The sequence below is a fragment of the Lynx rufus genome, unplaced genomic scaffold, assembly GCF_022079265.1.
Source record: "Lynx rufus isolate CCGP_SWC_20201006 ecotype Redwood Valley unplaced genomic scaffold, mLynRuf1.p SCAF_19, whole genome shotgun sequence".
Lineage (NCBI taxonomy): Eukaryota > Metazoa > Chordata > Mammalia > Carnivora > Felidae > Lynx > Lynx rufus.
Genome location: NW_025814833.1, coordinates 14,415,672 through 14,430,122, shown reverse-complemented (window position 1 = coordinate 14,430,122; position 14,451 = coordinate 14,415,672). Strand labels below are relative to the sequence as shown.

Sequence of the window (14,451 nt, the reverse complement as noted above, 5' to 3'; positions counted from 1 at the left end):
TATGCTGAAGGAACTTCGTTTTATTTAAGTTTTACATTCTTGTTAAAACGTTAAAAAAAGAACAGAGCATTAACACTTATGACAAGAAAGAAGGTCCTCTCCGACAAGATCTACTCCTCTTGTTCCTCTCGCAGAGTGTTGTGATTTTGCTTTTACCATGTTTATTTCAAGGGGGAAAGTGAGTAGCTGTGAGATTCCAATAAGTTAATACTAAAAGTTCATAGTGAGCTAAAATATAATTATACCTTGACTACAAAATTTTAAGGTTATTTTTATTTACAAGTTTTGAAAAATGTACATTTTTTTACATGGGTTACTTGTGCAAAGTTTGATTTAGAAGAGTGACAAATGCACAAAAGGGGACGATGGAACATTAGACGAAACATGTACAAGCCTTGTCCCACGCTGCTGCTGAAACGTACTATCTAAAGTATAAATATCCACAGAGAGAACGTTAAGGTTCTTATAATACTGAAAGGGAAGAAGAAACTAAAAGCATGCAGCATGAACTCAGGAGTCGAGTGGAAAAACAGTTTGCCACAGACAGGCTCCCTTCCTTGGGCTAATTAAAACTCTAAAAAACGATGGGGGATTAGAAGTCTATCCAGGGTAGCACTTCTCCTTTAAAAAGATTCAAGGATCTCCAACGTTCCCTAGCTTCAAACTAATGATTGTTTCCATTCCTCTGCTCCCACACCTCTTCAAAAAGCAAAAACCCAGAAGACGACCTCGGTCTTCTGAAACTTAGCACGGGTGAGCCCGGCGAGCATCCCGCAAGGAGAGGACGTGTCAGTTACGGCGATCGCTGCGCGCCTGTGGCGGAGCCCTTTCACTGACCGTTCCCTTCCTACCGGTAAAGACCATCTTGTAATTCGTACTGGTTGGACCTTACCAGCCTAGCGTTTGGGGCTTCCATTGCTCTTTCAAAATGCGTGTTTACATGGATCTGTTCCCCCGTTTTCCATAGGCCATATTGCAAACATTCACGTCTAAATCCAACACGAGTGAAGGGCCGGCCAGGATGAAACACTTCAGCAGTCATTTTGTTAAAAATAACATCCTGGTCATCGAGCTGTGCGCAAGCACCACTTGTGTAACGGTTCACTTTAAAAGCTCAGTGTAAAGCACAGTAGCACAATCCTGCCCTAAAACTGGAGATGAGACACAACAGAAAAGGAGTTGAGCATTAGTCAATTTTGCACGTAACCCAGGTACAGTACATTTGATCTCCTAGAGGGTGTTTTCTGATGTTCAAGGAGAGGGGAGAAGGGGTAGGAAAAGCTTGGCAAGGGAAGATGGAAACAGCACAACAGCTATTTTGCTTTTAATAAAGTAAATGTAATGACACTGAAGAATAGGGAGGTGACAAACACATCAATATAGATTTTTCTCTTGACCGGCCTCTTCTTTCGCTGCACCCGGGTCAACAATCACGCCAGCTCTGTTCTACTATCGCAGAGACACGTTTTTCATATTCCCGCTTGTTCTCCTGGTACAGCTGAGCAGCCTGGCTGTTTGCTGGGCTATTGGGATTGGGTTCATCCAATAGAGACTATAGAAACAAGTTGTAACAGGTCAGTCCCTCGATGCAGAGAAGTATATATTCCAAACAATCCGCTGAACTGTCCTAAGTAACGACTACATGTGCTCTCTTAGCATCCTAACCTAGAGTACCATCAATGCGCTGCTCGCTAGGCAAATACGTGATTTCGGGGCGCTTGGGTCTTAATGACCCGCCCTTTGCCTTAAGGTAGGACTGTCAAAAACAATTCAAGCGCTAATATACACACAGCAAAGGCCATAGGTGGTCACATTAAAGAACAATCACCTGTATGGATGTTAAAATGGAAGACACGTCATAGGTTGGACTCCAACGGTTCTGCAGTATGTCCAGACATATACTACCATCTGCATAGACTGAGAGCATAGAAGCGGTACGTTAAACACAATAAAACCCGTTAATATTGTAACATAGTCAAGACAAGTACAGTCAAGAATACTTTGCTCGTGAGGCTTAAAAAGACTCCTAAGCTGCTTCTCACTTAGCTTCCTAAAAAGAGTCCTCATCACTGCTAGTGAAATAATCCGAGAATGTCAAATAGAATTGGTATAAAACTAGAAGCTACTTTGTGCTCTTTCTTCTGAAAAGACTGCCGTATTATCCAGGATATCACACACGTTTTTCCGGCAGGGTCCCCAGGCATCCCGATTTGTGGGAAATTTATTCCACGAAATGTGTAAACTCGGTCTCTTATCTGAAATAACGACAGATAGCGCAGAGTTCGCAAAGTCTCATTTTGACATGAAGATAAGAATATCTGATATCCTGGAAAATACTTTACTAACCTGAATAAAAAGCAAGCTGTTCTGAGGCTGACTACGAGGAGAGAAAGGGGAAAAAAAAAAAAAAAAGGCAGAAGGTAAGTTAGGGATCACCTGTGCTGCTTTTCCGATACACTGTAGCCCCTCAGCCACAGAATCTGATACTCACTGGCTCTGGAGTGGGGCCAAGGCATCTGTATTTTGGAAAACGTTCCACGGTAATTTTGATCTGCATCTAAATTTGAAAACTGTTGTTCTAAATAAACAAACTGTTCTAACGTGAAAATAACCACGCCACAAGACTACCCCAATCCCAGCCTGACATTAAAAGGAAACATCAAGAGCATCCTTATTTTTGTGCAGTAAGTGAATGACAAAGATCATCAGCACCAGGCGGCTTGCAGGCTCCAAGCAAAGGCAAAGTGCCTTCACCGCTTCAGTTCTGTGACTAGAGATCAAGACAGCAACAGACCCTCACGGACGAGTTCAGTTTTCAGGAAACAGCAAGATGCCTAAACAAATGCCCAGGTACTATAGACCGATAAGTAGGAAACGTGAGACACCTCCATAATTAACAGTGTACCCGTTTAAAATGTTGCATTAAGAGTGCTACTTGCCATTTGGATGGAACATCTTAGAGACAAATCTAACCGTAGGTGGCTTATTTGGATACTCTTCAGTGAATTCTATTGTAAGCTTGAATGTTCCTGTAGTTGGAAAAGAAAGGTTTAAGAAACAGATTTATCACTCTGTTCAGTAGCACTTTCTTTTAATGCTACGTGGCATTTTTTCCAGTATTAAATGAAATAATGCAAAGGTATACTGCAGAGAGGAAAGAGAGGCCAGGTAGGGGGGAAGGCAAGATCTCCAGAAACTGCTCTAAAAATAGATAGGGTAGGAACCACCGCCCAAAGGGGATTTTGTTTTGTTTTGTTTTGCCATCATTCTCCCCCGAACTTAAACACAGCCATCTTAAACGCAAAATTATGGCCTGCAGGGTGACTTTAGCCACTGTACATTTTGAAGACATCCTCAAAATGACCAGAAACAAGAGCCAGAATTTGGCCTTCTTCCCTTAGATGGCTGAAAGGCCTCAAAGGCCTGTTTTAACCGGCCTCCATCTTGAACTCTCCGGTGACTTGGAAATGGACTAGAAAAGAACGGAGTACAGAGGTTCCAGAATCCATGCTAGAAATACAAATCGATAACCAAATTATTTTTTAACATGGAAGGGAATAAGTATACAAGTGTTCACTGGCTCCTTTTCGTATAATAGCAACACTATAATGAAAACATAATTGAACGCAAGCCAGGAAAAACTTCACAATCTCTCTCAAAAGTCCTTAAGTATGACTCACGAGGTACTTCACTATAAAATCAACTCAATCATTCACACTAATAGAGGGAATTAATGGCAGAAATAATTAAAAAATCACATTAGATTGCATTCACGTCTCCAGCAAATTTACCTTGCTAATGTTGTTTGTTTAGGCCACTAGTGAAATGAATTTATTTCCCTTGAATACGCGTCAACGAAGGTAGCGGGAGGCCCCAAAGTATACTATAGACTTATTTATAGGGAATGAACAAACTGGATCTCATTCAAGAATCATAGGATGTTGTGATTGGGGGAGACTATTTCCTCCAAAACAGTTTTTAAATTGGGTTTAATAAATTCAAGGAAACAATTGGGCGATTGTTTTTTCCTGACTGAAATCTCTTCAGGTTATCTTGAGGAATCAGTTACTGTCTGGCCTAAGGTGATGGATGTTCTACTGTATTACTCTGGTCCATTGAATACATTTATTCTGATACCACAGACCACCCTTCACGTGGAGTATACTCTGTTAACGGTTCCTTTAGAGTTGGCAATTTATTTCCTCCTTCCGTGAATAGGTTTATCCACCACTTAAGAAAAAAGAAAAGACTACCTTCTGTTGCTAGATCTGTTACATGTAACAATACCAAAGTTTGTTCTCTACCAGCACACTGCTAGGAAACAATTTGGTAACAAAGCTGCCCTTAGTATGAACACGTCTCCGGAAGTTTCAGAATAATTTAAAATGTAACATAGACCTATTCCCCCAAACTACTGTTACTCCCTAAGCTGTGTGCAAAGCCAGATCTGAAGATACTATGCATTATAACTAACAGCAAAAAGTAAAATATGTTGCAATGGACAAACATGCTATACTCCATCCGAACCTACTTTACTTTATTAACCTACCACCTGGTCATAAATCTTCCTATTTTTGAGGGAAAAAAATAGCGGTTCTTCCTTGTCAGTACTACTGATATTAAAATACGCAGGAGAAAGTGGGAATGAGTGTTAGTCCAAAACTTTGAGCTTCCTTAGGTATCTCAAGCATAAACACATTGGCTCGATGTTGAAATCTGATTAGATTATAGGTAAGAAGAGATTTATCATCAAGGAATTGCTCTAAAATTGGGTGGATTTAATAGCACACAGAGCTCCCAGGTACTTTAGATTCAAGAGGATAGCTTAAAAGTGGTAAAGCAACGCATAAGGCGGGCGTGCGTGGAAACGGTAGAGCATAGTGGGGAAAACAGCATCTTTGCACCAAGACGGGGGCTCAGTTCCTTGCTTTGCTACTTACTAGTTGGGAAAGCCACTCAACTCGACTAAACCTCAATTTCCTCATCTGTAAAATGGGATCAAGAACAGTAACCAGCAGACAACATTGTTGTGAGGTTTAAAGGAGGGGAAAATACGCACAGTAACACAAAGTAAGTGCTCCATACATACGGTAGCTATAAAAATTGCAAACGCTCAACTGAAGGAGGCAAGAACCAAAAATCCAAACTTCACCACCAGTAAGAAATATACAAGTAATGAATTCAAATCCTAAACAGTACTTACTTTCTGACCTACACCAAACGCTCACAGCTGAATTCAAGGGGAGTATGTATGTTGGTGGCTCTCAAACTTTCTCAAAAGGTTCTTGACTTGAATTTTCTGCCTAATGCTCGCCCAGAAGTTCAACAAGGTGGTTACCTAGCTAGCTACCAAAGAAGTTAATCAAGTCTTTTAAAAGTGCTCATTTAGTATCTGGAGTAGTGAAGCCACCTGCTTACGTGTACTTGAATATAAATTAGGACTTACCCCCAAATCTTATACTTTTAGCCACATTAAACAATCAGAATCTCTTTAATACAACCCTCAATGCCATTTCGGAGATCCGAAACAAACGTTAAGGAAATTCAAAATCTTAGAACACTATGCAATTGAGACTAGTGCTCTTATCCTCTGGACATTTAGATTAGGCTTTAAATTAACTGAAAACTTAAGCCTCACCACTGTACACAATCGGTACTGATTGTGTTCATCTTCCCGAGGAGGACAAAACGTTGTACGGAAAGTATCAGTTAATCCGTCCATACATAGGGGCTGGGAAATTATATGTATTAAATGGCTGGTGTAGGGCAATAAGGAGTGATATCGTTAAACTAGAGAGTGTATGTTCTGCTAAAGACATTTACAAACTCAAATTTTTGGAAATACCATGTTGGCCAAAGGGAACACCTCGGCAGGTGTTTTCTGCCATTTGGCCACCAGTTTGTGACCCCGGAAGAGAAAACAAAGTACGTGCTTCTGTTTCGTTTTGTTTTGAACTGGAAATTCTGATTTTTAACATAATACCTCTTCATCATAGGATGTATTTACCTTAAGAACACCCTCGGTGAATTTTAAGTGATTCATTTTTAAAAGACTTACACCCAAATTCTTAAGAATACACCTATTGTGAAAAGCAAATACTAGTATCTTACTGTGTCTATTAATAATTTTTAGATGATGCAAAGGAGAATACTTTTTTCCATAGTCTTTGAATTCAGCATACATACTACGATATTCTGATGAGGAAGCATTGCCCCCCAGTGTTTCGTTTGGTAGCAAGGTAAGTTCTTGGGAACATCTTCCTCTTACTTTAAGTGTGTGAAGTTAAATCAAAATACCTTGAAGGGTTCCTTTTCTTAAGTCTTCATCTCTTTAAGTAGGGCCTGGCTGTTTCAGAAATTTCCACCACAAAGCGTTTACAAGGAAGCAGCAAAAGTAGTTTTGGAGCTGTTGATTTATATACTACATCGGAAACCTCACAACCAATTATGACACTTGTCCTTCATCAGTCTTTTCTAGTAAATTCCCTCACTGCAAACAAAGCGTATTAAAATATGGTCAAAATATGTTTTGTCCCCACAGTCAGTGTTCTAGGCACCCGAGGAAGCATCCACGGATAGCAGACTGCTCGACAGAATGAATCAGAGAAGGGTATTGTTATTTAGCTGGAGTAATTCCTTTCCGTAATGCCAGTATGGATAGGCACATCATCAAAAATAGAACAAGTGATATCAACGGGCAAGATTCAGGTAGATAATGGATTCCTTAAGTACCTTCTCATTTCATACCACTTAAAACAAGTGAAGCACCCTTGAAATATTTAAGTAGCCAGTCCTCCGGCAAAGTGATGTACTATTAATAAAGCTGTGCCCAGCATGAAGCTGTCGGAGGAAAATCGGGGCGGGGGGGGGGGAGAAAGCCGATGAAAACAAAGTCTGCTGGAGCTAAAGCAAAGACACAGTTAATCTGCACACAGTGCCCAGGTACAAAGAACTAGCACCAGTCTAGTAGAGGAAAATGAAGTCTAGCTAGCTCTTGCTATGTATGGATGTGCTCAAATGATCTACTGCACCCAAGGAGCGTGCCTTCAGAATCACTCACTCTTGCTGTCATTTCTTTTGCTTGCGACACTGAGGAGCAGTGATATTTACACTCAGGGGGTGGAGGAAGTATTCAGGCGACTGTCCACAGTCTCCTCGGGAAACCTGAGTATTTCGGGCAAAGTATAAACCTGGCCAATGTTGCCCCATCTCACAACGTCTTGTAGGCTGGTAGCATCAAAAGGCAATCCAGCTCAGTAACAGAAGTATATACTTAGTAGTTTGCAGTAATATTTTTGTTCCTACTTTCAAACAGGGTTATGTGCATGCGTGTGTGCACGTGTGTGTGTGTGTGTGTGGCAACTGCTAAATGAGTAGAGATGGTCATTGCAAAAAATAACAAAGATTCTTCTGTTTTCTGAATACCTCAAGTATTAAAGATGTCGATCGGTAGTTCAAATACTTTTAATCATGTGTTAAATGTTTTAAGCTTTCAGAAAACAACCACACATACATACACGCACACAACTGGATGCACATAAAACTCTTATCGGTGTCAATTTCCCGGTTGTGATATTGTAGGATAGTCATTCAAGATGTTACCAGAGGGGTGGAGGAATGGGTGAAGGGTAGACAAGGTCTCTCTGGAGTATTATTATTAATTACAACTGCACACGAATCTATAATTATCTCAAAAGAGAAAATTTTTTTTTAATCCTTAAAAAGCAACTCAAGTGTTTTTAAAAGTCAAACCTGAATCCACGAAAACTCACCTACCTATAGGTACACATGGTGCCTTCAAGTAGGCTGGACATTGAGGATACCCTCAATTGTGAAGCTGCTTGGAGACTACTCACCGTAAAGTCTTGATAAAAGCACACTGAAAACTCATTTTAAAACGAGAAACAATGTTACACTCAAACTGGCCATGAAAGACCACGGTAGACACCCGACAGTTCTGGGCAAGGGATTCTTGCACCCCTCCAACATCCAGCCAACACGAATTAAGCACCTGCTGAACACAGTTCCTGCCCTTGTGATAGAATTCTGAACTAGGCGGTCCCTGGGGTCTCTGAGTCTATCAGCAAGTCGCTGGGTTGATACTAACTCAGTATCTTGGGAGGGAGCTGAATTTAACAGGATCACAGCCCAGACCTCAAAAATCCTTAACATCGGTGCTATGAAGCTCCTTTCAAAAAGCGGCTGCCTTACCCAGATTTTTTTTTTTTTTTAAAAGAAACAAGCAAGGAAAAAGGTGCAGTTCTAGTCAAGCGGACAATGGTCAGAACCACCGGCCACTTATTGGGATTCCAGTCAAGCCTTCAGCAGGCAGAGGCTAGGGAGAAGCGGGTTCCTAAGTAGGAGGCACTTCAGGATGACCGGGACCCCTTTCCCCCAGAGACGACCAGGCTCCTGAAAGGTGGGTAAAGAAACTCTCTTACCATCCTCAAACGGGGTCCCTTCGGGCCTGCAACACAGAGAAAAACAGTCAGTTCCCGCTTAAGGGGCTCCCTTCTCCCTTAAGAGGCTCATCTTAAGAGATGGCTATTCCAAGCTCTGCCAAGTGAACCTCTGGTAAACCGCTGCTTCCTGGGTCAGAAAAGCCAGTCCAGATCCATGTTTCGGGCTACGAAGCCCGGCGCAGGCCGCCGCGCCTGACCGCCACCACTCCCCGCTCCGCCCCCCTCAGAACCCCAAACGGTTCCCCTGGCAGCGGGAACGGAGCTAATCGAGGCACAGGCTCCGGGGAGGCGCCTAGGCCCAGCCAGACCCGAACATTTTCCCTCTCCCCTTCCGCCCTCGCGAGGGGGGCCGGTCCCCGAGGGCAGGCTGGGCCGGCCCGCGTCCCCCGCCTCTCGCCACCATCCGGAACGCAGACTCACCCGAAAATGACCGCGTTCCAAACCATTATGTTGTTCTCGGACGGAGCCCCGCTGACTCCAGCCGGAGGATCCTCCTGCAACCTTCAGGGAAACAGACAGGGGCTCCGCAATCCGGCCCCCGCGTCCGCTCCGGGCTGCCCCCTACCGCAGCCAGCCCGCCTCGGGACCCGCCCTGTGCCCCGCCTGGCAGCCCCCGGCCTCGGCGCTCCCTGTGCTTTACCTCTTGAAGTCCCGCATGAGGCGCCGCCGAGCCGGGGTGGACATATCTCTAGCGGGGTCAGGGGTGGGGCATACACCGACGTCTCGGGTCCCGGCGGAGGCTGAAGAGGCCGACGAGGCCGAAGGAGCCGAAGCAGCCGCCGAGGAAGCGCCCAGAGGAACGGCGCTGCCCCTCCGAAGTCGAGGGTCGGTCTGGCGCCGGCTAAGCACCACCCCAGAGTAGACGGGGGCTGAACCAACCTGGAAGGAGAGGGGGGGGGTGTGGAACGCCGAACGCCGGACAGGCCGTACCAACACCGGGCGGGGAGGGGGGTGGCAAGGAAAGTTGCTTAGGTCATTAAACCCCAGCGGGAGGCGGGGAGCGCCCTGCTCGGCTCGTGCCGGGGTGAGAGGCAGGCTACGGGCCGCGCGCAAGCCCGTAATTCACTAGGAATTCGTGGTGCAGTGGGGTCCGTCTCCACCTGCCCGGGCTGAAACGAACCCCGGGAAGCTTTTTTTCTGTCCCCCCCCCCCTTTTCTTTCTTTCTTTCTTTCTTTCTTTCTTTCTTTCTTTCTTTCTTTCTTTCTTTCTTTCTTTCTTTCTTTCTCTCTCTTTTTTTAAGAGATCACTTCTTACAGTACTGTATGCCCTGTGGCTGCCGGGCGGGTAGCGAGAAGGGTGGAAGTCCCTAAGTAGAGAGGAGGACAGAGTGGACGGAGGCAAATCTAGTTCTCGAAAAGCAGGAAATCTAGGGTGTAGACCCCCTGTGCACACGGGAGAAGGGGGGGGGGGGGAGGAGGCTGTGTGACTGGTTAAAACCACTGCAAAGCCAAAGGATAAACCGGCCCCGACTAGGAAAGGGAGCTGTGGGTCCCTTGTCTATGAGACGAATGTGCGGCATTCCGGTCCCAATGTTTAGGCCCGTGATCACCCCCAAAGCAGAATAAAATGGTGGCGTGTGTCCTGGGGGAGGGAATGAGAGCTTAAGGCAAGCAGAATGAGGTTTTAGCTCTGGGCACTCACAATTTGGCTCTGGAACCACATTTCCCCTTGGCACGTCAACAAGCCAAGCGGCTACTATGTATTCAGAAGAGTCCAAGGTATGAGAATATCCGACTGCGGAGAATTGGAAGGGCAGAGAGTCTGAAGTAAAAGTAACGGTAAGACGCACGTGAAAAAGCTGCAGGTTGCAGAGAAGAGTCACAGGTTAGTATGTGGAACCTGCAAAAGCAATAACAGTTTTAAAGAATAATTTGTTAACGTCAACCCAAAGTAACTTACAAGGTCGGCAGAACACTCATTTACGAATTTGTGAAAATATGAGAAAGGTAAGTTTGGGTTCAATCATAGACAGCTTCGAACGCCAACCTAATGGGTTCTTTGGAAGGTGGCTGAACATAATTAGAACCGAGCTAGCCAAAGACTGGTCCCAGGAGAGCAGCTAAGAGACATTGGAAGTAGTCGAGGTGAGAAATACAGAACTAGGCAGTGACAACAAAAATGGAGAGGAGGGGATGACTGGAGAGGACTTGGCAACGGATTGAACCTGGAGGCAAGAGAGAGGAAGGAGTCAACAATGGTTGGAGTTTTAAGCCCCAAGATAACTGGGGGTTTGAAGGTGCCATGAACAGAATTGGGGAACAGAGTGGGGAGGGGCAGTTTGGGGAGAGAAAGTTTGGGGACTTCTTGAGTTCATGGGACTGGTGAGACATCGAGCCATGATATCCATAAGATGTCAGATGTGCAGAAATTTGTTACGAAGGTGGGAGGCGGGGGATGCTTGGGAATGCTAGTGATTCTAGCTGCTGCAGTCACGGACAAGGATTTATATCTCCCACCGACTCCAACACATCAGGAGTTAACGCAAGTGTCCCTAAAAGCATTGCGTAGTGAGTGTGGTGGGAAGTAGGTACAAAAATAACTTGAAAATTTCCTCTCGTGTAGTAGCTTGCAGTCCAATACACGCATATGTAATCTACAAAAGCGAGTGCGTTAGTTTTCTATTGCTGCTCAACAAATTATCCCCAGCTGTTGGCCAAGTTCAGTTCCTTGGGGTTGTAGGACTGAGGCCCCCATTTGCTCACGGGCTGCCAGCCGCCTACCATTCTCAGCTCCTAGAGGTCACCCATATCCCTTGCCACATGGCCTACTCCATTTTCAAGCGAGCAACAGACAACTTGTCTCCCATTAAATCCCTCTCAAGCTCTGACTCTTTCTTCAGGAAGAGCCCCGTTCACATTATGGGCTTATCTAATTGGGTCAGGCCCACCATGGGGGAATCTCCTTATCTTAATATCATCTGATTTGGGACCTTAACTGCAACAGCTGCAAAATGCCCTTACAGCAGAACCTAGATTAGTGTTTGAATAACTGGAAGAAGGTAGGTGTATATCAGTGGCCAGGAATCTTCGAATTCTGCCTGCCGGAGCGGCCACAAGATACACAGCAGAAGCATGTGAATCTATCAATGCTGAGGGGCCACACGGGGTGGGGTGGGGGGTGGGGGGAGTCCTCAGTCTGGTGGGGTTAGAATGAGCTTCCTGGAATGGGTCAGTTTCAATTTTCTTTCAAAACAAGCAACAGCACGGCTTGGAGAGGAGTCAAGCACTTTCTATGAGAACAACAGCAGAAAAAAAGACACGGGGCTCAACCATGTTCTGGGGATATTGGGCAGGTTAGCAGGGCTAATGGGGAATGCCGAGACGTCTGCCTGGAAAAGTGGGGGTGACAGAGTTGATCAAATGCCCTCAAATGCAAGGATGAGGGCTTTAGGCTTGATAGGCAGCTTTGACAGGTTTTAGAGGTATAGCTTTCATTGGTGCTGAGAAGCTGCTATCCCGTACTGGAGAGCAGGAAGGAGACTGGGAAGCTCCTGCCGCTGGATGTCAATGTCTGAAATTCACTGAAGGCCAGAGATGTATCCGACTTTGTTGGAGGCCTGTTTATTTTCTGAAACTCCTTTGCTCTAGCTGATGAGTAGCTCTTTGACTACCTAATCAAGAAAACTCAGGGACATGAACCAAAGCAGTTTGGGAGCACCGTGGCAGCAGGGTACGGGGAGAGCACGCCCTGACTGCACTGTGGAATTGCATTGCAGAAATACTGTGCCCTCGCGTTCCTCATCAGGAGCATAGCAATCAGCAACACAGAAGATTGCTCTCTAGCACAGATGATTATCAGGGTAGAACATACTAGCTATAGCATAGTTGGCCAAGCATTCCTTCCATCCCCTTTTCACCTTGACATCTTGAAGAAATAACCCTCTTCACAGCCAAGCATCACTCCCCTCCCCAAAAGCAGGGGTCAAGAAATAGAAGTCTTTTTCAGTGCAAAGAAAAGCATGTTAGCAATGCAGCTGCAGGAAAGATAAAAAGTTCCAAACCATCCATAGGCAAGGACCTGAGAATTTTCCTGAAAGGGAGGACTGTGAAATATGGGAATATATAACTAGGGAAATTGTGGAATTGCATTCATGAAGCCTTCAAAATGCAGACTAGATTGTGATTTTCCTGAACTATTTTGGGTTGGAGAGAGAGACTGAATAAACTATCATTTCCTGCCTTATGAGGCTCTGAGTTTGTACTCCTGTTAGCCAGTGAAGGCAAGGAATTTTATTTTCTTATAGTTCCCACTTCTATCGCTAAAATTTAGTACAAACAGGGGCGCCTGGGTGGCTCAGTCAGTTAAGCGTCCGACTTTGGCTCAGGTCATGATCTCACGGTTCATGAGTTCGAGCCCCACATCAGGCTCATTCCTGTTAGCATAGAGCCCACTTCAGATCTTCTGTCCCTCTCTCTCTCTCTCTCTCTCTCTGCTCCTTCCCTGCTTGTGCTCTCTCTCTCTCTCTCAAAAATAAATAAATCTTCAAAAAATATTTTAAAAATATTTTTAAAAAGTCCATCTTGACTCCAATAACCTCAGAAGACAAGTCAAGAGAATTGCTTATAGGAAACAACAGTTGTCACAGTGCGTGCTCTTGGCAGTAAAAGTAATAGTCCGCTGTCCATCGATAGCCTCTAGGACATAAGGAGAGAAAGAGAGAGGGAGAGAGAGGAGAGAGAAGTAGTGATGTTTAGAGAAGTGAGGAAATGAGGGCCATGAACATAAAATTTCACTACCTGCTAAGTTGCAGAATCAAAAATAAAGGCGTGGCTTGCTGGGCTGAAGAATGCACCCCCTCCCCAAGATGTTCTCGTCCTCATCTCTGGAATTTATAGATATATTACCTTATTATGGCACAAGGGACTTCGCAGATGTGGTTAAATTAAGAATCTTGAGATGGGGAGATGATCCAGGATAAAACCAGTGGGCCTGATGTAATCACACGAGTCCTTATAAGAGGGAAGAAAGTCTGAATTCAGAGAGAAGGCCACGTGACCTGGAAGCCGAGATTGGAGTGATACAGCCACGGGCCAAGGAGCCAAGGGATGGCGGTAGCTTCTAGAAGCCGGAAGAGGCAAAAATGGGTTTTCCCCTGGAGCTGCTAGGAGCCACCAGCCCTGCTGACCTCTTGACTTTAGACCAGTGAGGTTGATTTTGGGCTTCTGATCTCCAGAGCCAGAAGGTAATACATTTATGTTGTCTTAAGCCATTAAGTTTGTGGTACTTCATTACGACAGCAATAGGAAACTAACATACATGGCTGCAATGTTGGGTGTAGGAATTCAATCAAACTGGCCACATCCACCGGCAAACCCCAACCAAATCCACCCTGCCATCTTTCTCCTAGGGCCTGCAAACTAAAAGTGATTTTCTATATTTTTAAATGGCTGCAAGAATCAAAAGGAGGATATGTAATACTATTTCATGACACAGGATGATATGAAAGTCAAATGATCAATGTCCGTAAATAAAGTTTCGTTGGGACGCTGCCATGCTGTTTCATTCCTGTATTGTCTGTGGCTGCTTTTGTGCTCCAACAGCAGAGCTGAGTAGCTGTGACAGAGACTGTACGTGGCGCTGTCATCACACCGTTGCTGGGTGTTCCACAAATTGCGGTAATGCAGCTGTAACTCGACAGCATTTTGAAGGCCACGTGTACCACCATATCAAGGCATTTTTTTTTTTTTTATTGCAAGTGCCTACCTCTCATGTCAAAAAAAGAAAAGTGGGTTTGGAATGTCATGCTTTTTAAGGCACAGGGGAATGGAAATTACTTGGTTATCACATTTGATGTCAAAGCGCTGTGCTTATTCCACAATGACACCGTAGCATTGCTGAAACAATACGCTACGCGACGACATTACCAAAAGAAGTGCTCAGGGCAATGTTCCCAACTCCCAGGAAAGCAACGGTTAGAAAAATTCGAAAGGTTAAAATGGGATATCTCATCATAGCAGAATTCTTCACAAAGACGAAAATGAGGCTGCA

The 14,451-nt window shown here is 44.7% G+C and overlaps 1 protein-coding gene across 1 annotated transcript; it reads right to left on the bottom strand.

Annotated features, from left to right (window-relative positions):
- On the bottom strand, window positions 1-9,324 carry UBE2A (ubiquitin conjugating enzyme E2 A). The gene is made up of 6 exons (XM_047081875.1): window positions 9,103-9,324; window positions 8,883-8,963; window positions 8,442-8,467; window positions 2,940-3,029; window positions 1,829-1,917; window positions 1-1,552 (listed from the first exon to the last, which is right to left on the bottom strand). The coding sequence occupies exons 1-6, from the start codon at window positions 9,144-9,146 to the stop codon at window positions 1,424-1,426; spliced, it is 459 nt and encodes a 152-aa protein (XP_046937831.1). The 5' UTR covers window positions 9,147-9,324; the 3' UTR covers window positions 1-1,423.
- Between the last annotated feature and the right edge of the window lie 5,127 nt (window positions 9,325-14,451).

Bases quoted from the DNA above. Each gene is read 5' to 3' on its own strand.
- UBE2A (XM_047081875.1), bottom strand. From the start codon at position 9,146: ATGTCCACCCCGGCTCGGCGGCGCCTCATGCGGGACTTCAAGAG. The intron at 1,918-2,939 runs GCAAGTAGCACT...CTATGCTCTCAG, and splicing joins TAAGATGTTCCATCCAAATG to TCTATGCAGATGGTAGTATA. The intron at 1,553-1,828 runs GTGATTGTTCTT...TTGTTTCTATAG, and splicing joins CCATTTTAACATCCATACAG to TCTCTATTGGATGAACCCAA.